The sequence below is a fragment of the Gorilla gorilla genome, chromosome 1, assembly GCF_029281585.2.
Source record: "Gorilla gorilla gorilla isolate KB3781 chromosome 1, NHGRI_mGorGor1-v2.1_pri, whole genome shotgun sequence".
Classification (NCBI taxonomy): domain Eukaryota; kingdom Metazoa; phylum Chordata; class Mammalia; order Primates; family Hominidae; genus Gorilla; species Gorilla gorilla.
The window spans coordinates 83,204,191-83,229,656 of NC_073224.2; the positions used below are offsets into that span (position 1 = coordinate 83,204,191).

The 25,466-nt window shown below is 38.1% G+C and overlaps 1 protein-coding gene across 1 annotated transcript in view; it reads left to right on the top strand.

Moving 5' to 3' along the window:
- Positions 1–25,466, top strand: part of SLC9C2 (solute carrier family 9 member C2 (putative)) — a 115,178-nt gene that overhangs the window by 67,940 nt on the left and 21,772 nt on the right. The window contains exons 14-21 of the mRNA XM_004027915.5: positions 10,545–10,642; positions 11,641–11,760; positions 12,908–13,106; positions 13,793–13,981; positions 17,535–17,684; positions 20,878–20,929; positions 22,689–22,837; positions 23,522–23,647. Of these exons, the coding sequence (XP_004027964.4) occupies positions 10,545–10,642; positions 11,641–11,760; positions 12,908–13,106; positions 13,793–13,981; positions 17,535–17,684; positions 20,878–20,929; positions 22,689–22,837; positions 23,522–23,647 (1,083 nt within the window). The remainder of the gene's footprint in view (positions 1–10,544; positions 10,643–11,640; positions 11,761–12,907; positions 13,107–13,792; positions 13,982–17,534; positions 17,685–20,877; positions 20,930–22,688; positions 22,838–23,521; positions 23,648–25,466) is intronic.

Genomic DNA, 25,466 nt, shown 5'->3' on the forward strand with positions numbered 1-25,466 from the left:
TTGTTAAAATTAATGTGTGATTTGTTAAAGTTAAAAAATTAAAAAAAATCTCCTTCTTCCTGAGGCTTGAAGTTTAAGTCACAAACCTTATTATCCTGTTTCTATGTCTGGCAAATTTTAGCAGTCACTTTTGAGGGCCCTTAGAATAATGTTTGGTGCTATTTACATACTAGATAATTAAACATTTTCAAATATTTAAAATTGCTTTTATAAATTTAACATATCTGAGTTCCATTTATACGAAATTCTCTCAAGTGCTAATTTAACTGTTAGAGATATAATAAGCTAAAATATATCTGATGAATCAAAAATTCTCTTGAAATGTTGTAATACTAATATTTAAATGTTCTATATAAATATAGGAAGATTACCTGGTAAAATCAAGTTTATACCAGCTTGTCAAATTATACATTTTAAACTGAAGTTATAATCAAATGGAACAAATTTTATTCAATATAAAATGTATATAAAATACGAATTGTGCCCAGAATTCTTTTTTAGTTTCTTTTTAAAAGTTATTGTCAATATTAAGAATTCCTAACATATGCAAAAGTAGATAGAATAGTGTAATAAATCCTCATGTACCCATCACCCAACCTTAAAAACCATCCACATGTGACCAATACCTGCTGCATCCTAACCCCCATCTTACGTATTAGTTTGAAACAAATCATACATCTGTAAATATTTCAGTATATATCTCTAAATTTTAAAGTATTTTTAAAAACATAAAATACTAACATTATACTTAAAAATGAACAATAGTTCCTTAATAACATCAAATGTTGACTCAGTGGTAAGATTTCCAATTGTCTCAGAAATGTGATAAATATTTATTTTTACAGTTTATGTTTTCAAATTGAACTCCAGTAAAGTCCACACATTGCAATGAACTGATATGTCCTTCAAATCTCTGTTAACATATAAATTTCTTCTTTTTGCTTTCATTTTTTTCTGTTGAATATATTTCTTCTTATTTATTTATTTTATTTATTTTGAAACAAAGTCTGGCTCTGTCATCCAGGCTGGAGTGCAGTGGCACGATCTTGACTCACTGCAACCTCCGCCTCCTGGGTTCAAGAGATTCTTGTGCCTCAGCCTCCCTGGTAGCTGGAATTACAAGTGCATGCCACCATGCCCAGGTAATTTTTGTATTTTTAGTACGGACGGGGTTTTGGCACCATGCCCAGCTAATTTTTGTATTTTTAGTAGAGACGGGGTTTTGGCACGTTGGCCAGGTTGGTCTCAAACTTCTGGCCTCAAGTGATCTGCCCACCTCAGCCTCCCAAAGCACTGGGATTACAGGTGTGAGCCACCGCTCCCAGCTTGAAGAACATATTTCTTCTTAAGAAATTATTTTCATTCTTTTAAACATTTCTATACTTAGTTTAACATATTCTCAGAGTTTGAAAGGCTCTCGTCCACAGTAGAAAATTACGTATGGCCACAAATTCTTTGCAGAGCCTCCTATTAAAAAGTAGTATCTTTATCCTACCCCTTGAATTGGGGCTGTTCTTGTGATTTGTTTTGAGCATAAAATATGGCAAAAGTGGCTTTGTGAACGTTCTGGAGCCTAGGCATTGAGAAGATTTGTAGCTTCTACCTTTTTCCCACTCTGAATGCCACCCTGAGACTGCCATGCAAAGAAGCAGTCTCTGAAGAATGAGAAGCCACCTAGAGGAAAACTGAGGCCAAAGGGCCAGTACCTAACTTCCAGACTTGTGAATGAGGCTGCCTCAATTCAAGGGGTGGGACAATAGACTCAACCTCTTAATAGTAAGACATGCACAGAATTTGTGGCCATATTTACTGTTCCACAGTTTGCCCACTGGCCACAATATTTCTACCCCTCCGACATGTAAAACAGACTCACCCTTTTCCAAGAACCCAAAAAGCTACATCCTATTTGCTCCCAGACTCAAAGTCCAGTATCTTATGATCTGCAGTCCAGGCGAGAGGCTCCTTGGTTGCCTCTCCTGAAGTGTGAGTCTTCTTGATCTAGAGACCTGTGAACTAAAAAGAAAAGTTATCTGCCCCCCAGACACCCAATATTCAGTGATGATCAACAGACACTACTGTTTAAGAGGGGGAAGAATGGGATGGCCTGAGAAATTACGTGTCCATGGCAATTCTGAAATCCATCTGGGCACACATACCAATTCTCACCATTCTTTCCATTTCCATAGGAAATAATCCATGCTTGTAGCCAAGTGGCTTTCTCAGTTTGATTTCTGCCTGTAGAAAACTGGGAGGTTTATATTCACTTAGAACTGTCTCTGTCCCTTTTTGTCCAATCTAGCACAATTACCGTAAAAATTGTTTGTTTTCTATGACTCTGGTTTAGTCTGCCCCACTTCACAGTTTCTTTTCAGGTAGACTGTTGACTGTATCAGACAATGCAGATATGAGTCTGAGGAGGCCTTTAGTCTTGTTGAGAAGGTAGATAAAGTACGACCTTGAATCTTTGGGTGGTCTTAACAAAGGGCCTTCAGCCACACCCTTGATTTGATTTGGAAGCAGAGGCCATATTTTACTGGCAGCACCCTGGATTTGGTCTTTTTTTTTAAGTTATACTTTAAGTTCTAGGGTACATGTGCACAACGTGCAGGTTTGTTACATACGTATACATGTGCCGTGTTGGTTTGCTGCACCCATTAACTCATCATTTACATTAGGTATTTCTCCTAATGCTATCCCTCCCCAGTCTCCCTACCCCATGACAGGCCCCGGTGTGTGATGTTCCCCGCCCTGTGTCCAAGTGTTCTCATTGTTCAATTCCCACCTATGAGTGAGAACATGTGGTGTTTGGTTTTTTGTCCTTGTGATAGTTTGCTCAGAATTATGGTTTCCAGCTTCATCCATGTCCCTACAAAGGACATGAACTCATCATTTTTTATGGCTGTATAGTATTCCATGGTGTATATGTGCCACATTTTCTTAATCCAGTCTATCATTGATGGACATATGGGTTGGTTCCAAGTCTTTGCTATTGTGAATGATGCCTCAATAAACAGAGTTTGCATGTATCTTTATAGTAGCATGATTTATAATCCTTTGGGTATATACCTAGTAATGGGATGGCTGGATCAAATGGTATTTCTAGTTCTAGATCCTTGAGGAATCGCCACACTGTCTTCCACAATGGTTGAACTAGTTTACACTCCCACCAACAGTGTAAGAGCATTCCTAATTCTCCACATCCTCTCCAGCACCTGTTGTTTCCTGACTTTTTAATGATCACCATTCTAACTGGTGTGAGATGGAATCTCATTGTGGTTTTGATTTGCATTTTTCTGATAACCAATGATGATGAGCATTTTTTCATGTGTCTGTTGGCTGCATAAATGTGTTCTTTTGAGAAGTGTCTGTTAATATCCTCCGCCCACTTTTTGATGGGGTTGTTTGATTTTTTTCTTGTAAATTTGTTTAAGTTCTTTGTAGATTCTGGATATTAGCCCTTTGTCAGATGGGTAGATTGCAAAAACTTTCTCCCATTCTGTAGGTTGCCTGTTCACTCTGATGGTAGTTTCTTTTGCTGTGCAGAAGCTCTTTAGTTTAATTAGATCCCATTTGTCAATTTTGGCTTTTATTGCCATTGCTTTTGGTGTTTTGGTCATGAAGTCCTTGCCCATGCCTATGTACTGAATGGTATTGCCTAGGTTTTCTTCTGGGGTTTTTATGGTTTTTAGGTCTAACATTTAAGTCTTTAATCCATCTTGAATTAATTTTTGTATAAGGTGTAAGGAAGGGATCCAGTTTCAGCTTTCTACATATGGCTAGCCAGTTTTCCCAGCACCATTTATTAAATAGGGAATCCTTTCCCCATTTCTTGTTTTTGTCATGTTTGTCAAAGATCAGATGGTTGTAGATGTGTGGTGTTATTTCTGATGCCTCTGTTCTGTTCCATTGGTCTATACTTCTGTTTTGGTACCAGTACCATGCTGTTTTTGTTATTGTAGCCTTGTAGTATAGTTGGAAGTCAGGTAGTGTGATGCCTCCAGCTTTGTTAGTTTTGGTTAGGATTGTCTTGGCAAGGCAGACTCTTTTTTGGTTCCATGTGAACTTTAAAGTAATTTTTTCCAATTCTGTGAAGAAAGTCATTTGTAGCTTGATGGGGATGGCAATGAATCTATAAATTGCCTTGGGCAGTATGGCCATTTTCACGATATTGATTCCTCCTATCTGTGAGCATGAAATGTTCTTCCATTTGTTTCTGTCCTCTTTTATTTCACTGAGCAGTGGTTTGTAGTTCTCCTTGAAGAGGTCCTTCACATCCCTTGTAAGATGGATTCCTAGGTATTTTATTTTCTTTGTAGCAATAGTGAATGGGAGTTCACTCATGATTTGGCTCTCTGTTTGTTATTAGTGTATAGGGATGCTTGTGATTTTTGCACATTGATTTTGTATCCTGAGACTTTGCTGAAGTTGCTTATCAGCTTAAAGAGATTTGGGGTGAGACAATGGGGTTTTCTAAATATCCAATCATGTCATCTGCAAACAGGGACAATTTGACTTCCTCTTTTCCTAATTGAATACCCTTTATTTCTTTCTCTTGCCTGATTGCCCTGGCCAGAACTTCCAACACTATGTTGAATAGGAGTGGTGAGAGAGAGCATCCCTGTCTTGTGCCAGTTTTCAAAGGGAATGCTTCCAGTTTTTGCCCATTGAGTATGATACTGCTGTGGGTTTGTCATGAATAGCTTTTATTATTTTGAGATACATCCCATCAATACCTAGTTTATTGAGAGTTTTTAGCATGTAGGGCTGTTGAATTTTGTCAAAGGCCTTTCCTGCATCTATTGAGATAATCATGTGGTTTTTGTCTTTGGTTCTGTTTATGTGATGGATTACGTTTATTGATTTGCATATGTTGAACTGGCCTTGCATTCCAGGGATGAAGCCACCTTGATCTTGGTGGATAAGCTGTTTGGTGTGCTGCTGGATTCAGTTTGCCAGTATTTTATTGAGGATTTTTGCATCGATGTTCATCAGGGATATTAGTCTAAAATTCTCTTTTTTTGTTGTGTCTCTGCCAGGCTTTGGTATGAAGATGACACTGGCCTCATAAAATGAGTTAGGGAGGATTCCCTCTTTTTCTATTGATTGGAATAGTTTCAGAAGGAATGTTACCAGCTCATCTTTGTACTTCTGGTAGAATTTGGCTGTGAATCTGTTTGGTCTTGGACTTTTTTTGGTTGGTAGGCTATTAATTATTGCCTCAATTTCAGATCCTGTTATTGGTCTATTCAGCCATTCAACTTCTTCCTGGTTTAGTCTTGGGAGGGTGCATGTGTCCAGGAATTTATCCATTTCTTCTAGATTTTCCAGTTTATTTGCATAGAGTTGTTTATAGTATTCTCTGATGGTAGTTTGTATTTCTGTGGGATCAGTGCTGATATCCCCTTTATCATTTTTTATTGCATCTATGTGCTTCTTCTCTCTTTTCTTCTTTATTAGTCTCACTAGCAGTCTATCAATTTTGTTGATCTTTTCAAAAAACCCCCTCCTGGATTCATTGATTTTTTTGAAGGTTTTTTATGCCTCTATTTCCTTCAGTTCTGCTCTGATCTTAGTTATTTCTTGTCTTCTACTAGCTTTTGAATTTGTTTGCTCTTGCTTCTCTAGTTCTTTTAATTGTGATGTTAGGATATTGATTTTAGATCTTTCCTGCTTTCTCTTGTGGGCATTTAGTGCTATAAATTTTCCTCTACACACTGCTTTAAATGTGTCCCAGAGATTCTGGTATGTTGTGTCTTTGTTCTCATTGGTTTCAAAGAACATCTTTATTTCAGCCTTCATTTTGTTATTTAACCAGTAGTCATTCAGGAGCCAGTTGTTCAGTTTCCATGTAGTTGTGCAGTTTTGAGTGAGTTTCTTAATCCTGAGTTCTAATTTGATTGCACTGTGGTCTGAGAGACAGTTTGTTGTGATTTCTGTTCTTTTACATTTGCTAAGGAGTGCTTTACTTCCAACTATGTGGTCAGTTTTGGAATAAGTGTGATGTGGTGCTGAGAAGAATGTATATTCTGTTGATTTGGGGTGGAGAGTTCTGTAGATGTCTATTAGGTCCACTTGGTGCAGAGCTGAGTTCAAGTCCTGGATATCCTTGTTAACCTTCTGTCTTGTTGATCTGTCTAATATTGACAGTGGGGTGTTAAAGTCTCCCATTATTATTGTGTGGGATTCTAAGTCTCTTTCTAGGTCTCTAAGGACTTGCTTTATGAATCTGGTTGCTCCTGTATTGAGTGCTTATATATTTAGAATAGTTAGCTCTTCTTGTTGAATTGATCCCTTTACCATTATGTAATGGCCTTCTTTGTCTCTTTTGATCTTTGTTGGTTTAAAGTCTGTTTTATCAGAGACTAGGATTGCAACCCCTGCTTTTTTTTTTTTTTTTGCTTTCCATTTGCTTGGTAGATCTTCCTCTATCCCTTTATTTTGAGAGTATGTGTTTCTGCATGTGAGATGAGTCTCCTGAGTACAGCACACTGATGGGTCTTGACTCTTTATCCAATTTGCCAGTCTGTGTCTTTTAATTGGGGCATTTATCCCATTTACATTTAAGGTTAATATTGTTATGTGTGAATTTAATCCTGTCATAATGATGTTAGCTGGTTATTTTGCCCTTTAGTTGATGCAGTTTCTTCTCAGCATCGATGATCTTTACAATTTGGCATGTTTTGGTCTTTACTCTTAGATCTTTTCCAGCTGTAGAAACCATAGATGAGAAACATGTTTACTTTCCAACCTGGCAAATCATGGCTTCTATATTTTGTCTAAGTTCTGCTTTAAGACTGAACTATTTCTCCTTGGTTTATCCCTGTCTCTGTCTTTCTCTATCTTATCATATGAAGCTAACAAAAAGAAGTACTTTTAATATTCCTGGAATATTAGAAATCTAGAAATCCTCTTAGCAGATTCATGAGGTACATTTTCTGTCTTCCAAATTGCCTCAGGTGACAGCCTGGCCAGTGGTACTGCCTTTTGATAGCATGGCTGCCTCCCTCCAGCCTCCTGCTGCAGTTTCCCCACTGCTCTTCCAGCTTCCACTAACAGTCTTCTCACCGCCCCCCTACCCTCTGCCCACCACCCAGTTCCAAAGCTAATGCAGTATGTTTTAATTTCTGGAGGCTCTCCACAATTGATACTGATTTTTCCTGTTTTAGTCAGCTTCTGCTGTTTAACCAAGCAACCCAGAACTTGGTGGCTTAAAACAATGATTTATTATTTCTCATGGTTCTGTGTGTTGGCAATCCAGGTGATTGTATCGTTGGTCTCACTTTGGATCACTCTTATGCCTGTGGTCATTTCCTAGATCAGCTATAGTTGGAGGGTCCAGGATGTCCTCACTCGCAGGTTTGGCAGCTGATGCTAGTTGTCTTCCAGGGTACTTTGTTTCTCCCCTCTATGGCCTATTCTGTATAGTTGGCTGGACTGGGCTTCTTCACAGCATGGTCTCTGGGTTCCAACAGGGTGAGAGGGGAAGCCACAAAGCCTCTTAAGTTCCAGGCTCTGGAGCCTGAACAATGTCACTTTTACCCCCATTTTATTAGTTAAAGCAAATCACAAAGCCAGTCCAGAGTCAATGAGTAGTAAAGTAGATTACACCTCTTAATGGGGAAACAGCGATGCCAATTGCAAAGTGGGCGTGGACACAGGGAGGCATGACACACTGCAGTCATTGTTATAATGACCTACCACATTTACTTTTTTAAACCAACAATCCCATGGAAGGACTTGCTGCATGCTATTTTTGAATAGCTTTCCTAAGAGTACCTTCTACTCTGGCATTCTTCCTGTGTTTATGACCTCTTTCCTTTTCAGTCTCCTCTATGAACTCTTTTTAACTCTTCAATGTTGGTGCACCTCAGGACAATTAACTCTGTCCACTGTTCTTACTTTATAGTCTCTCCTTCTTTAGTCCCAGCTACGCTCATGATTTTAACACTATGCATAGATGCTCTACAAATCTATAATCTTCCTTCCATACCTTTCAACACCAGCTCTTTAGACTCATGAATCCAGTGGTGGCTAGACAGCTTCTCCTTTCACTCTACGTCAAATCCATATTGAACTCATCCCAAGCCTACTGTTATATTCCAAGTGTTAGTGAATTAGACCATTGGTTGCTGGAGTCAGTCCTCTTCCTCTATCCTTCTCCAAGCTCTATCAATCTTACCTTCTAAATATTTGTCAAATACACCCCTTTCCATTCTTGTGAATCTTAATTTAGGCCGTCATAATCTCTTGTCCAGATGATAACTTTCAGTTGGTCCCCTTGTCTCCAATATTTCCATTCTCAAGTTACAGTGACTTACTAAAAGACATGTGACTATACCTCCTTCCTGCTTAAAACCCTAAATGACTCCTCAGTGCCTACATTTTCCATTGTGAGTTTCAAAGAACACTTGTTCCATGGGATGCTAATAGAAACTGCATGAAAAAAGAAGTTTCCATGCTCAAATTAGTTTGGGAAATGGTGGCTTAAATAAAGTTAAATGGGTTTCTTTTAGAACTTCTTGTAGAACTCTTCAGAATTTTTAATATGCTGATATACATTGAGATTCTCCAAGAGAGACTATAGAACGCAACATTTTCTTACCCTTTCCCGTGCCCCGCATAGTTTTTCAGGGATTGGGGTTGAAGGAGTATCTCACAGAATGTGTATATCACATTCCAAGAAAAGTTTACCTATGAAATTAAGTCAAAGCACAATATACAAGGTATTTTAAAATCTGGCCTCTGACTGTTTCTCTAACTGATGCTCTGCCCCACAACTTGTTTTTTACTGCACTCAGCATACTGTTTCTCACCTCTGTACGTGCACTAGAGATGCCACCCTCTGCCTACCTCTTTCTTCACTCTGCTCGCCCCACCACCATTCTTCATCTGGATAATTGTACTTCTCCTTAAAACTCAGTTGAAGTATCATCTCCTCCGAGAGAAACTCTCTCTGATCCCATCTCTACATCAAGTTTGATTAACACCCTGTGCTGAATGTTATCCCCTTAATTTCCTGTTTTATCATATATGCATCTAACTTTTCCCCTGCCCCATTAGATTGTGAACCCCTTAAGGCCTTGGACTATACCTCCATTGCCCTAAAACAGGGCTTGGAACAGAGTAGGCATTTAATAAACATTTGTTTAAAGGATGAATGAATAAATAAACAATCCATCATATTAGTAAATCATAATTTTCTTGATCCAGGCCTACTTCTTGACGGGCAGGGCCGGAAAAACTGCAAGTGTAAACACTGGAGGTAGGCCTCAGGACTGAACTTCTGGGACATAGTTTTCTCACAGTGGACATCCTACCAGGGCCATCACGGAGGCTTACAACATAGGGAAATCCACTAAGTGCTCCAGTAGCCCTCAGAGTAGAGAGAGCCTGGCCATTGCCCCATACCGTTTGGAAGGCAGTTTCAGAATTTGCACATCCTTTATCAAAGCTGTTACTGGTGGATAATTTTTCTGTCTTCTGGAAAAGGAGCTAATGAGTGAATGAGAATTGTCTTGAGATATAAGTGGTGTGAATTCTCTCCTTTCCTGAAATGACTGTCATCCCTCGAATTTTAAGACTTGAGAAAATATGTTAAATGCAGTAGTGGTTGGAGTCAACATTTCTAAACAATGGATAGGCAAAGTGTATGGTCAGTATGTGAGGAAATGTAGGCAGCAGTTCCAGGAGGTAACGCTAACCTCTGAATGTAATGTCAGTGTCATGTAGAAGCTATAATTTTTCTGCTATTTTAGGGGGAGGATTGACACAACAATACAGCCTATCTTTTTCTTTTGATAGTTCTTTGTGGGGCTGAAATGATTAGTTACACTTAGAATTAATACTTTGCACTCTCTATTCTGCTGTAGAAAGATGATGCTACTGATGTTATTTATATTACTGAAGTAAACTCTTTGAGTTGTATATATAATATGTGTATATATGTGTGTGTGTATATACATATATATACATATATATACACACATATATACATATATATATACACACACATATATATTTTTGAGACGGAGTCTTGCTCTGTTGCCCAGACTGGAGTGCAATGGCGTGATCTCGGCTCACCACAACCTCCGCCTCCTGGGTTCAAGCGATTCTCCTGCCTTAGCCTCCTGAGTAGCTGGGATTACAAGCATGCGCCATCATGCCCGGCTAATTTTGTATTTTTAGTAGAGATGGGGGGTTTCACCATGTTGCCCAGACTGGTCTTGAACTCCTGGACTCAAGTGATCCCCCTGCCTTGGCCTCCCAAAGTGAGCCACCATGCCTGGCTGAGTGGTACACATTTTGATTTTCTAGAAAGCTAAGACCCTTTTTATCTCATAACATTCAGGACTGTACTTTATAAAAATGAGTATTCTGTAAACATTTGCATTGAATGATATTTATTTCCTACTACATAATTTTTTGTAATGGCATATTTTGATATATTGAGTTCAGTAATAATAGTGAGGGCTATGTAAGGGTTAAGAAGAATACATTCCATTTATGTTTTGATCTTTTGTAATCTTCATGTAATGTATGTTTAGAGTAGCTTTGAAAAACAGCGTAACAATGGAATTCTTGAAATAGAGGCAGCCCGGATATTAATTGGTGCAGCAAAATGCTATTACTCCATCCAAGGAAAGTAAGTATAACACTTCTTTAATTGATATTTCCAAAATTGAATGGCTATATGATGAAGAATGAATAAAATGAGAATTAAATGTCCTGACTGATCAATCTATTATTTCACATATCTATATCTATCCATCTTCTGTCTGTCCATCTGTCTGTCCTTCCATCCATCTATCCACCTACTTTTTATTTTATTGGTTTATTTTTTTCCTCTAAAGTTTTATAACCTTGGTGACATTAGGGGAGTCTGGAGAAAGATTGGACTGTCATGTAATTAGATAAGACCCTCGGGAATCCATGAAAGGGAACTTATATAACTTCAATAACTATTATAATTATTTTGCCTTTATATTATCTTCACTTTAAATTACCAGACAGAGGAGGTTTAGAAGCCTGGAGGCTGCCGTTAGACTGCTCCCTGGGGTGGAGCAGGCTCTGGAAGAATTGACCCAACTGCTGGTGCTGACAAGTGCAATTAAGTCTGGTGGGAAAAGCTCAGTATCTTGGAGATATAACAATATCTGGTTACAGTCCTGGCAAACATTAGATAATAGATGATCTAACACAAAGCTGTGGGGCAATAATAATAGGAGATCCTGGCTGGGTGATAGATAACATTTCAGCAGCCAGGTAGTCTATTTGGAAGATCTTTACCAGTCCCTGGAATAAAGTTTGGGAAAGTTAGAGCCTTCAGGGCCTTGGAGAGGGTTGGGCCAGACCAGCATGACTAAGGAAAGCTTGATTCCAAACTCCAAAGAAATGGTCTAGAGAAGCTTTACTTTTATGTTCAACCTCTGGTCAGGAACAGAGGCAGCAGGAGTCTCATGCTAAAACTACTCCTGTACCATGACCATGGATGGATAGGTGGATGGATGCAGAGGCATGAGACTGAGCTTATTTGGTGGGTCCATATTAAATTTATACTTAGTACACCTTCCCCTTTTATATTAACCCAAAGTATAGCACTTGCTTTTTATTATAACACATATGTACATTTTTCTCTGTTAGATTCATGAGTATTTATGATGTTTCAACTTATATGAGAACTAGAAGTTGGCTTATAAAGTTTAAAAATGTTTTAACTTTCTTGGAATATTGTATAGAAAAGATACATTTTATTCCACCTGAGTAAGTATTGTGAACCTTTAATAGAAACATACTTGAAAATACTACCATTTCTACATTGTCATAATAGCTTATCTCAATTTTCCTTATTTGAGAAAAACTATATTATGGTTTATTTTCACTGATTGGGTGGTGCTTGCTTCTCTTCTTCCATTCTGTTTTAGCAACTTCATTGACATCTCTATGAGAGAGTAGTCAGGAAGGGAAAAAGGATGGTCATATTTGGATCCTTCAAGTTTTAATTGCTGTGTCTGAGGGTTGTAGTGTGTTGCGGGCTGCTTAATATTCTTCTGGATATAACATAGAGCAGGGGTGAGAAATAGCTAACTGGTAGACTAGATCTAGCTCTGTTTAATTTCATCTGTTCTATTGTGTGATTCTGTTGATCTATAATTAGGAAAAACACAACATGGCCTTAATAATACCTGTAACCAATTTTCCAAAATATCACAAAACACAGATTTTACTTAACTGGGGTAGATATTTTACTTAGTTTTATAAATTGTGAGCTTACATACTTTTTAGAGCAGAGAGACATAATTTTTATACCAATAGAACATGCCAAAACAAGAACATACCAAGGGTGTTAATGCTGCTAAATTTTAAGAGGGCATTAACCTTTTATGACAAATTCTAGTAATTTTTTTTACTTTTTTCCATTTAATAAGTTTAAAGAGATATACAAAAAATCAAAAGTGTAGGACCTTGACATATATCCAAAGAATTTCTTTTTGTCATGCTGTACATTAGATGGAGTGAAAAGTTTTAATAAATATATGTCATAGTAATTATTTAATATAATATTTTTCCCATTCTTGATTTTAAACAATCCAATGTGTAATTTGTTTTCCTCTAAATTTATTTGTTTTTTGTTTTTATTTATGAATCTTTGCATTGTTTCCAAGGTACTGTGGCCTTGAGTTTTAAAAATGCTTCTCATCCCTGATATGGATTTTTAAAAATCATGTTTTTTACCATTCTTCATTATGATTTTTATGTATAGAAAATATGCTTTTGATTTTTGCTTACTATTATTTTATATTATGTATAGTCTTCAAATTAATTTTAATGATTTGTTTAAACAAATATTGAACTTCAGCTGCTAATTATACTTTTAAGTGATCTAACATTTTATTTGATCTCTTTTCAGGAGTAATACATTTCTGACTTTTATATTTCACATAGTATTTTCTGAAGAATTTGAATATACAGGACAGATTATAAATCTGATATATATTTATCCTATGATAATACATCTGTGGCCAATGGCAAGAGGTTTAAATGTGTCAGCACTGATATCAATAAACTACTATTTTATGTTTTTATATGTATTAGAATCAACATTGAAGGTACTGTTTAAAATAGAAATAGAATCTATAAAAAGAGCAATTCAGGTATTTTGAATCTATTTTGTCATATTATTGAAGTAACTTGATACCAAGAGCCATTTGCTATGATAGTTGATGAGATCCTAGAATTTTAGTAAGCTTTCTGAATTTTCCAAGTTTAATAGTGAAATTAGTGTAAGAGTCATGGTATTGGACATCAGTTAAGTATCATAAAAGTAGAGAGATTCTCAAGGATCAGGTAAAGGAGAATTGAAAATCCAGACATGGACGTTTCCCTCAAATATTTTGTGTAATGATGCAAGAAATAAATAAGTGAATAAGAATTGGTTTGCTAGGTCCTTGTCATAAAATGTGAGTTAATTATTAGTATAAATGTGTAAAAGGTGATTTATGAGCATTACTATTTCATACTTTATTATTAATAGTATTGCAATGAATCTGTTTATTGCTATTTTTAATAGTTGTTTTTGGCATTCCAGCTTTATTATAGAGTATATATTTTAAATCAAATTATAAATGGTAAAGATTTAAAAGAATTTTTGGGGGGATTCCAAATGAATAACTTAAAGCTCAACTTTCGGAATACAACTCATTTGTAGTTAAGAACTTAGTTGTTAATTTTATAGATTTCTTCCCCCCAACATTACTGTATAGGTGCTATGAAATGACATTTGTTTTCTGTACAGATAATAATTTTGAAAAGGAAATATTTTCAACAATGTTGGAATACTTTGGAATTTTTTATCCTGGTTATTGGAATCATTGATATCTTTTGTGTATACTTTGTGAAATTGAGACCAGACAACTTGGCTCTTATAGAGCTTACAGTAATAATGGGATATTTAAGAATAATTAGGTTTCTTCCTCTCTTCAAGGTAAGATTTCACATTTTAAAATATTAAGATTTGCCAGGAGTGGTAGCTCACACCTGTAATCCCAGCACTTTGGGAGGCCTAGGTGGGTGGATTGCTTGAGTCCAGAAGTTTGAGACAACCTGGGTAACATAGCAAGACCCCATCACTACAAAAAATTAATAAATTAGCTGGGCATGATGGTGTGCACCTGTGGTCCCAGCTACTTGGGAGGCTGAGGTGGGAGGATCGCTTGAGCCCAGGAGGTGAGGCTGCAGTGAGCTGAGATTGTGCCATTGCACTCCAGTCAGACAGAGTGCAATGATGGCTCTGGTGACAGAGCCAGACTCTGTCTCAAAAAATAATAATAATAATAAAATAAAATATTAAAATTCTTTTTTTACACTGTGTGTTAAGTGAGTAAGAAACCTCATTGTTTTGAAAGAAATGAGAGCAGGAGTTGTCTCTTCTGGAACACCCTCTCAATAGGTATCTGCATGGTTCCCTTTCTCGTCACCTTCAAGCCATTGCTCAAATCTCACCTTGTCACAGAGGCCTCTCCTGACCAGCCTATGTCAACTGGCAACCCACCCTTCACACCCTCAATTTCTACCTCATCCTCCTGATTCCCCTCTACCTGCTCAACTTTAATTTTTGCCCCACAGTACTTATCAGCAATTTACTGTATATTGTATGTACTCTCCATGAGGTAGAGATCTTTGTTTTGGTCTTTCTTTTTACATTTTTTAATAGAAATGGGATCTCACTATATTGTCCAGGCTGGTCTAAAGCTGCTGGGCTCCAGCAATCCTCCTGTTTCGACCTCCCAAAGTGCTGGGATTACAGGCATGAACCACCATACTTGGCCTGTTTTGGTCATTGGTGTAAACTCTGCCTCCAGAACAGTGCCTGGCATATAGTAAGCACTTAATAAATATTCGTTGAGTGAAAGAATGAAAATCTTGGTGCCAGTAGGAGCAGGGTAACCCAAATACAAGTTCTTTAAGTTTCAGTAAAATTTGTTCATGTCTCCCAAACTGTACAGAAACAAAAATATTTCCTCCATAGCTCCACAGTCACATAGGATACTACCTATGGAATTTAATTTTACTGTGGCCTTCAATTTCCTTAACAATTACTATGCCTTCATTCCATGACTCTGGTTTTGATACTGAAGGCAGATTTTTATACTTTCAGTTTCAATTCTTAAACCTCCTTTCTCTCTTTCCAATGGAGTTGCATTACATAAGCTTTTAACTTCGGGGCTTTAAATGATTTCACTTGCCATGCCATGTTTGTTGTTGTTTAATTCTTATTACATCAAGCAAATCTAGTATATTAGTATTTATTGAAGTTAGATACAGAGACTTAACATTAAAAAAATTGCTATAAACTGATGGTGAAATGCACATATTAGACTCCTCCACCTAGTCCCCATTCTCCACAACATTTAATAGTTATCTTTAAGGCAGAATTGTTTGACTATCCAGTTTGTGCTTACAGATTTTCTTTTTTGTTCCTTCATTTATTCTACATTGGTGTAACCAAACTTTAGTGTTCATAAGAATTACCGTTCAGAGTTACTGTACCTGGTTTAAAGGGTAATTTTGATTCAATGTGCTTTTTGCCTTATGAGCTGAGTTTGGAGCAAAGTGCTCATGTAAGGTGTAACTCCACCGTCATGTAAACTATCCTAGAAATCAGGATGTGTTGTGTGAGGCAAAGACTTAAAATGGAAGGTAGGAGTTTCTTTAGGTAATCAGTATTTATACAGAGATCGTATGCAGGTAAATGTAAAATAATTATTTTAGAAGTAATACTTCGTGAAAAGTATTTAAAATGAAACAAAGATTTAAAAGTGTATTATTGTGGAAACTGTCACAGGGGAGTGACAGCTATATGGGCTGGCGGTGCGGCAGTAAAAGAATTTACCAAGACAGTTGTAGATAAAGAAAGGCATATTTATTTATTAGAGACAGTAGAAAAATACATTGCCAGGGAAACAACGGGCAGCCTGCAAGAAAGAAGCCAACTGCAAAGAAGCAAAGGCTTGCTGGAGATTTTATAGGATAGTGTTTATGCTGTCTGTTGAAAAGGGCTTTGTGCTGTTAATGCCATGGTTGCAGTGAGCTAACTTGCAGGAGTCTGGTGGTAGTTGGGCACAAGATTTTGAGTTATTTGTGTAGGAGGGCAATGCGTCCTGGGCCATAAAGAAAGGCAGACTTGCAGCTTATCTGCTGCTTCTTTTTGCTTTCCCCTGATCCCACCAGCCTGACTCCTTTTGCCTAATTAGGGACTTTACAAAAACCAAATCCATTTAGAGTGTGGGCAGCAATGTTCTGAACTAGTCATCCCTTCTGTCTAGCATGCTCTGACAAATCTCAGTGAAGTATATTATCACGGTTTTTAATTGAACACTCACTATTTTCCAGGAACTGTTTAAAGCACTTTACATAAATTATCTGGTTTAATTAATAGAATAGCCTTGGGAGGTAGATTTCACCACTATGTAAAGTTAGGTGGCTCATAGCCATTGTCAGCATAATGTGGCTTTCAAAAGAAACAAACCTGCATTGGAAAACGTGAAAGAATACTGGCAATCTTTAGGTGCCCTAAAGGATAGCTCAAGGAGTGTCAGTGCACTGTAGAGTGCAACTTTGAAAAAATCCTCTTTAAACATCTCTCCCTTTGCCCAAAGTTTCAAAGGCAAAATAGAAGCTTAAAACAAAAATTCCCTTCTCTGCTCTTGTAATTCCTTCACTATGATGCCATCTCCCGGTTCACTTTTTTTCTCTCCCTTGTTACCCAGTCCATCGCCATCTGCCCCTGTGCTCTGACATGACTTTAACCCTGTGGGAAGCCCCCTGTCTGTGTGAGTGACTATGTGGATTTTGAGGAGCCCCTCTATTGGAATTCTGGTATTTAGATATTATTTCCTCATTTTACACATGAGGAAACTGAGTCCTCAAAGTCACTAAATAACTTGCTCAAGGTCACAGAGCTGGTGAATAGGAGAGCTTGCATTTGAATTTAGAGAGGTGTATATTTAAAATCCCATTCTCTTAAGTCATGACACTAGCCTGCCTTAGCTTATGATTGGAGAAATATAAAACTAAGCAGGATCTTAGATACCCTAAGTTCTTTATTTTGCAAGTGAAGAAACTGAGGCACAGAGAGATGATTTGTTCAGTGAGTAACTATGACCCAGGTTAGAAGACCTGGTTAGGGGTTTTCTGAAATCTGGGGGTACAGAGAATGAGGGAAAAGGCAGTGCTAGAGACTTTCCCCTAAAGCAAGTGTCAATTATTCACTAAGCTTCATCTTCTTTAGAGAATGGGTCTTGACTTTTGTAGGCACAGAATCACCTGGCGGACTTGCTAAGACATTGACTACTAGGCCCCACCCAAGAGTGTCTGATTCCACAGGTCTCCAGTGGGACCTGAGATTTTGCATTCCTAACAAGTTTGTGGGCTTTGCTGTTGCTGGTCTGGAGATGACACTTTATGAATTTCTGCCTCAGAGGGTGCTTTTCCTCATCAAATGTACAGGTTTTTCTTTCTTCTTCTCATTATTCCAGATAATAGTACCAATACTGACAAGAATTGCAGATGTGCAGATCAAAAAGCGCCTCAGCTTGATGTATAGTATTACAAAAGGCTATATCAAAAGTCAAGAAGATGCCAAACTTCTAATAAAACAAATAGCTGTCTGTGAATCAATATATCAGGTGAGAAACAAGCACTGGTCATTTGGGGAGAAAAACCCCTTAGGTGTATTAACTTCTTTTAAGACTAGTTCTATGTGTGTTTGACGAAACAGACAAATTCCAACAGTTGAAAGGGATTCAGTTGTTTATTATATCATATGAGGTGCTGCAGAGAACAGTCTCTGATCATTACATTTCAGCTGTTATCATCAAACTCATTTATTATCTTCATGGCAGAAAACATATGATCTCTTTTCTGAGTGCAGAGTATAGAGAAGAGATCTAGTATGTCTCTGTAACACTCTCTAAAAGACAGGGCACTTGGAAAGGTGTATGCAGGAGTTGAGACTTGAAAAAGGCTTCAAAGAAAGGGTAAGTCTTAAGTGGAGAGGAAGAGAGGAAAAGAGAACAAAGATTTGATAGTGAAAAGTTGAAATCCTGGTACTGTGGGGTGGGTGAGTAGAAGTATTTATTTTTTATCATTTAAGACCCTCTTCATTTCCAGCCACTATGCAGTAAGTACTAGATGGGAGCCTAGAGGTGGAGTGAATCCCCTCCTAACCAGGCTCCCTCACACCAGTCTGTCTACTACCAGTCACTCGCAAAAGAGTGGAGAAAGTGGAACGTGACTGCTCTCTCATTCTCTTGCTTCTTTGGGCCTGATAATGTAGAGGAGACTCGCATTCTTTAGATAAAAAGCTTCCTTATTTTTCACTCATAGCTGTCAACTCTGCTCTTTGCAGTGAGAATCTTTCATTTGATTTTCCAGGTTACAGATTTTTAAATTTCTAGTTGTGTTCATTCTTCTGTTCAACCCATCTATTAAACTTTTTAATTTTTTTTGACAATTACTTTTTGATCTCCAAAAACTGTGGTTGCTTCCTTTTCATAACAACTGACTGTTTGCTTTAAAAGAATTAATATAATATTATCTAGAATCTTCTTTTCATCTTAAAAGATTTTTTGCTTCCTGTGTTAATTCTGCTTCCTTGGGGTTCATTCTCCTATTCATTGTGTTTGGTTTCTATATTTCATTCTGTTTTTGCCCCCAGTGTTTGGTGATTTTGGTTATATTTTCACACGTGTCAATGAGGGGCTAAGGTGAACAGTATCAACAGCTGAAAGGTGTTTTCTCAGCCCAAGTGACATTCTTGATTTTTAACCGGAGATAGATTCAAATCCTGATTACTACAATGATTATGTGTGGATACATAAAACCATGGATGGCCTAGAGGTTATGTCTTCTGGTTACGGAGCCTATTTTTTGTGGTGACGGTTACGTTACCTCAGTCAAGAGAGGCTCTTTACTTATTGAAATCAGAAGAGGAAAAGAGGCTGTGAAGATATCTACCTTTATTGGATTGAACATTAATGTGTAACAGAATTCTGTCCTGTTGCTTTACTTTGAAGAATGGAGAAGAAAATTAAAAGAACTACTCAAAGGCTGGATTGATCTGCATTAGAAAGAACACAGAGCTATTCATAGGAGAAAAGATTTCAGCAGAAGGAGGAAGAGAGAAGAAAAACAAGAGCCAGTGGGGGGAGTTAAGAATGTGTTTTCAGGAGTTTGGGAGAAGATGCAGAGATCTGAGGCAGTTGCCTTGACGTGTCACAGGTGAAGTGAATCCCCTGTGACATTTTGAAAGAAGCACCAGTAAAGATTTAAATGGCCTTTTGAGATGTGTTTAGATGTCTAACTGGTGTTTATTCTGAAACTGACTTGGTTCTGGAAATTGGCCTGTGGCAGCTCACCTTAAGAAAAATAAATGTATGCCCAGGCTTTCATGATTATGCTCTCTTGTAGGCAGGAGTCAGGTCCCATGCGCTTTTGTGCAAAGGCGTTCTAGAGCAGTCTTACAGGGTTGCTGTAAGTCTAGTTTGGTGTGAAGGGGGCCTAGCTGCTTTCTTTGCACCTATGCAAGCAGGACTGGGCTAGGATATGTTGGTGCCATGGACAGGCTAGTAATTTGGCACCTTCCCAATATTGATGCAATGTTATCGAGTAAGAAGAAATAATTTAATAAATATTACATACCTTATTCTTATATTCAAAATGAGGGATTCATTACATGTGATTTTTTTCTAAACCAAAACAAAGACAACAAAAAAACCCCACAAAAACTTAACTTTGCTTAAACTTTAGATAACAAACCAGGTGTTCCCTATAAAGAGCACTATGCCATGCATTATTTGGGGCAGAGTTTCAGACATCTGTACCTGACAACCCTAAAGAAATGTCAGTTGTGTGATTCCAGGACTGTTGGTGTAGCCAAGTGCAAACTCCCCAGTGACTCAAAGCTGGAGGGTAAGCTTTAAGAAGAAAAGTGCCTGGGACATAGTGGGCATCCAACAAATACCTGTTGTATGATTGATTGAGCAGAGATTGGTTAGCCCTGGAGTGCAGTGATTTCTTCAGTTATCTAAGGAGTTATTTGTTAGAAATATGAACTAATCAATATCGTATTTTCTCATTTTTCCACTTCTTTTTGTGCTCCTGATAGGCTGGCTTCCCAACTAGCTGCTCACTTGGCTCACTGCCAAATCAGGCGCTATGAGAATTCTCCTTGGTGCACAGTGGAGTACATACTGATCTTTTCTGATAACTATTAGGCAAGGTAGTTATGCAAGCTACTGACTGTACTAGACTCATTGAGATTGACGTCTGAGCATGGGCAAAGCAGCAGAATTGACCCAGAGGGAAGAAATGAGCCAATAGCTTTTCTAAAACTGGGTGAAATGTCCTCTACCATACTTCCTTTTCTCTGAATTTAAAAGGAAAGCCAGGCTAGGTGTGGTGGCTCATGCCTGTAATCCCAGCACTTTGGGAGGCAGAGGTGAGTAGATCACCTGAGGTCAGGAGTTCAAGATCAGACTAGCCAACATGGAGAAACCCCATCTCTACTAAAAATACAAAAATCAGCTGGGTGTGGTCGCTCACACTTGTAATCCCAGCTACTTGGGAGGCTGAGGCATGAGAATAACTTGAACCCGGGAAGTGGAGGTTGCAGTGAGCTGAGATTTCACCACTGCACTCCAACCTCGGCAACAGAGCAAGACTCTGTCTCAAAAAATAAAAATAAAAGGAAAGCCAGAACTATACTTGGTATAATAAGTATGCTTCTCAGGAATATAAGAAAAAATGCATGTTTTTCTTAATTTCTTACAGAAACTATATGAATAATAAGAAATACATGTTTTTCTTAATTTTTTACAGAAACTATGTGAAATTTTGGAAACCAACAAACAGGATGCTGTCAAAGAATTAGGTAGGTAGTTGAAGTATCTGAGTTCTTAAAGTCACACCTTATTGTCCTATAATTTAATAAAAGAAGAACAATTCATGCTTTCATTTACTTGCTCATTCATTTATGCATTCAACAAGCATTTATTAAACACAGCTAATGGGCCAGGTATGGGAAAGCAAAGATGAGTAGATCCTGACCCTTAAACAGTGCAGAATCTTGTGGAGTGTATGAGCGTATCAATAGATAATTGAAAAAGTTAGCAGAGTCCTGTTAGTTGTTATGGGAGTGTACAGGAAAGAATGAGAGGAGTGTGGAAAGTGTATTAAGGTGGCAAGGTCAGAGACCTCAAGGTTAGAAGAAAAAGACATGTGAAGGTTACCTTTGACAAAATGGTTTTGTTTCATTGTTTTGTTTTTTGCAAAGATACTCTGGAACATAGGGCTGCAACGAATGTCATTTCCTGAGTATCTACAGTCACTCCACTTTATTTGAAGCACAGAGCAGGAGCCCAGGGATTTTATGCCAAGTTTTTTGGGTCAGCTTTCTTCATGGGGGGCTGTGGGCCAGGCTGTCAGTGTGTGCAAAAGCATCTGGTAGAGGGCCCAGCATACGGAAGGCCCTTAATAAATGGAAGTTATCAGAAAAGAAAATAAAGTAAAACCATTTCATATTCATGACCACATTGTAAGATGCCATATGGGGTTACACTTTCCAAATCAAAATGGAAAGAATGTGATCTAATGAATGAAAGTGTAAGTTTAGAGACAACAGATTAGAACATTTTGGCATTATCTCAGAAAACCCATGACCCATTTTTGCCATTTACATGTTGACAGATTTTTATTTCTGTGCTTTTAAAGATTAGGGGTTAGGACAGCTGCATTATATTATGTTTTATATCAGTATGGACTATTACAAGGTTTTCTCAATTCACTACTCTAAAAGGCAGTGCTTGTTTCCATGTGGTTACTGCAACTGATGACTGAATGCTTATCATGGCAGGAACTGCTAACTCTTTATGTACATTATCTCATTTAATCCTTATAATTACTCTATGAGGCAAATACTATTATTACAGAGGTTAATTTGCCTGAGGCCCTATGGCTAGTAAGTAGTGAGCCAGGTTTCTAGCCCAGATGTATTTGACACTAAAACCTATGCTTTTGATCATTGCTACCTTTCACTACTTTTCATTGCTACCTTTCATTGACCACTAGGTCAATTCATTTAGTTAAAAAAAAAGAGTGTGTACCTTCGATATGGCAAGCATTGTGTTCAATGTTGAATATGAAGATGAAACAGATGCAATTTTAACCTTGACTCACAGTCCAGTTCATGTCTTCTGAGGTTTACTAAAGGGGAAAGAATATGCTCCTTGATCTCAGAAAGACCCACCAGCCAAAGTCCAGGGGTACTTTCATTGTGTCATTTATTCGTCTAACCAACAAAAATTATACAATATGGAGGATGAGACAGAGAAGTAAAAATAGTAACATGATAATGTAATGAGTTCCATAATAGAGATATGGAGGAGATGCCATGGGGATAAGAGAGAGAGAGTGATTTTCTCTTAGCTGATGGGGGAAGCCAGTTTCCAATTTTCTCATCCATAAAATAGAGTTGAAAATAACTCTTTTCCTGCTGACCTCATGAGTTCTGCATGAAACTAGAATCAAAGAATATTGTGTAAATGCTTTGGAAATTATACAGTATTATACTAATATTAGTTATTGTGGTTATTGCATAGGCCACTTACTGGATTTTATTTTCTTTGCTGTAGTACTCATGGAGCATGAGGGTCGTGATGTTGTCATTGCTTTGAAGACTAAACAGGCAATCCGGAATGTGATTGCTAAAGCTCTAAAAAATCTCACCTTCCTTTGTTCAAGAGGCATTATCGATAAGCATGAAGTCATTGAGATAAATAAGGTAATTTTGCTTGATTCTGTCCGCATAACACCCCAGCCTTCATGGTTACTTTAGCAGTGTGTAATAAGGAGGGAGATTGAAAAAATTGTTTAACCACAGGTGTTAACTCTATAATCACCTTCAGCCTTTGATAATGCAAAGGACAACGAATGCTGATGCAATCCGGTGCACTCCATTTGTCAAAACTACTTGATTGCAAGTAACAGAAACCAACTTGAACTAAGTTTAGTAAAGAAATGGTTGGGGGATTTATCAAAAGGACGCAGAGTACTTTATAGAATCCACAATAGCCAGGATATGTGACGAGGCCTAAGGAAGGGATTTGAACAGCAATGTAGAAAGCTTTCTAGATTCTCCATTTCCTATCAGGGTTGCCCTCTATGGCATCTTCCTTTGGCTTTCCCTATAGACTCACTAGATTTTTCTGCTTCTCCATCCACTGTGTCAATTGAATTATGAAGATGATAGGTTCAATCTGAGTTAATAAGTCAGTGAAAATAGTAATAAGGGGAGACTAGGGACAAAAATGGTTAGAGGAATTTAGATAGGATGAGAGAAGCTGTGAGTCAAACATCAAGGTTAAACTTGCCTAACAGTAGTTTATTTAGATTTCCTTAGTTTTTCCCTAGTGTCCATTTTCTGTTACAGGATCTGATCCCCATTATTTTGATTATTTGTTTTTAGGTACTTCTTAAAAAATTAAAAGCACTAAATAACTTTCCAAAGGCAATCCCACCCCCGACTCCTGACATATACCTTCACAACATCATTTGGCTGGAAGGTAAAGATGTTCTCATTGACTTCTTCAAGGTAAAGATTCCATTTTCTATTCTGGGTCAGGTTTGATGATAATTATCCAATTTTTTCCACTCCCTAATGAAAGATTAACAGAAAAGCATATCACATACTGGCCAATTCAGAGAAAGCCAAAATGGAGGCCCAGGAAAGCCTAGAGGAAGACTAGATCTCTTTTTGAGCCTAAAGGGCAAAGATAGTTTTTCACAATGGCTTATCTGCTTATGAGTAGCTATATGTGTCTGACTATTACCAATCCCATTCTATTTTATGTTGTAAAGTTCTGGACTTCTTGATGTACACTCTGGGAGAGACATTTTTTAGAGCAAGGGTCTCAAATTTAAGTTACTGCACAGACCGGGCAGATAGTGTAAAAGTAAAGCCAATTGGGCATAGTGTAATAGGGAACAGTGAGAACTGAGGTGTATTCAAGTTCACGCTCTGTCGGCTGAGGGTTGCCACAGGACTTTGAACTCTTTCAACAAATATCTATTGGATATCCTCTACATGCCAGAGACTGTTCTAGGTTTTGGGATATGCCAGTAAACAAAACAGATGAAGTCCCTACTTTCATTTTTTAATTTTTATTTTATTCTTTTTATTTATTTTTTTGAGATAGAGTCTCACTCTGCTGCCCAGGCTGGAGTGCAGTGGTGCGATCTCGGCTCACTGCAACCTCCGCCTCCTGGGTTCAAGTGATCCTCCTGCCTCAGCCTCCCAAGTAGCTGGGATTACAGGCCTGTGCCACCATGCCCAGCTAATTTTTGTATTTTCAGTAGAGACGGGGTTTCATCATGTTGGCCAGGCTGGTCTCGAACTCCTTACTTCAAGTGATCCACCCGCCTTGGCCTCCCAAAGTGCTGGGATTACAGGTGTGAGCCACTGTGCCTGGCCGAAGTCCCTACTTTCAAAAGCTTTTAGTGTATGGATGGAGACGGACAATAAACACACCAAACACATAAATAAATAGCCTATCAGATGGTTGTTAAGTGCTAGAGAAAAATAAGGGGAGAAAAGGTAACACAGAGCGGCCATGGAAGGCTGCTCTAATAAGGTGACATTTGAAGAGAGATGTGAAAGAAGTGAGGGAGCAAGCCAGCTAGTATCTTAGAGAAGAGCACTCCAGGCAAAGGGAGTAGTGGGTGCAAGGAGGCCCCGAGGCCAAGTGTGCCTGGTGTGTTCCAGGAGCAGCACAGAGGTCCCTGGCAGGAGCAGTGCTGGAGAGAGCACATGAAGTCAGGGCAGTTGCAGAGGGCCCGAAGAACATCATGACTCTCAGGGGCCCTGGGCACTTCTGCCTTAGTGGGCCTCTTCCTCCATAAAAAAGTATTAAAAATTAGACTTTATGACTGTGTTAGTATAACAATGAATATATTAGTATTATATATTAAAACATTTTTCTCTATCTAAAACTAATTTTCCTCCAGATTCTAAAAAACATTGAAACATTGTTTTAAGTGTCTAAAAGTATTGTAGATGCAGGCACTGCGCCTGCTGATGCCTAGCGGATGGCTCCACCCTGGTCTCCATCCCTCCCTGCCTGAGACATATACAATCTTTGCTATTACCCTAACTGCAGACGTTCAGTTTGCTTCTGGATTTTGCATATATGAATCTTCTGCCCTGGAGGTCTTCAACTCATGTTATCCGAGCTATCTGCTACTCCTCTTTCAAGTCTCAGCTTAGCTGTCCTGTCTGCTGTAAAGGCCTCACCGAACAACCAAGATAGGATCCTGTGGCTTTTCTGCATTTTTTTTTTTTTGAGATGGAGTCTCACTCTGTCGCCCAGGCTGGAATGCAGTGGCGCGATCTCGGCTCACTGCAAGCTCCACCT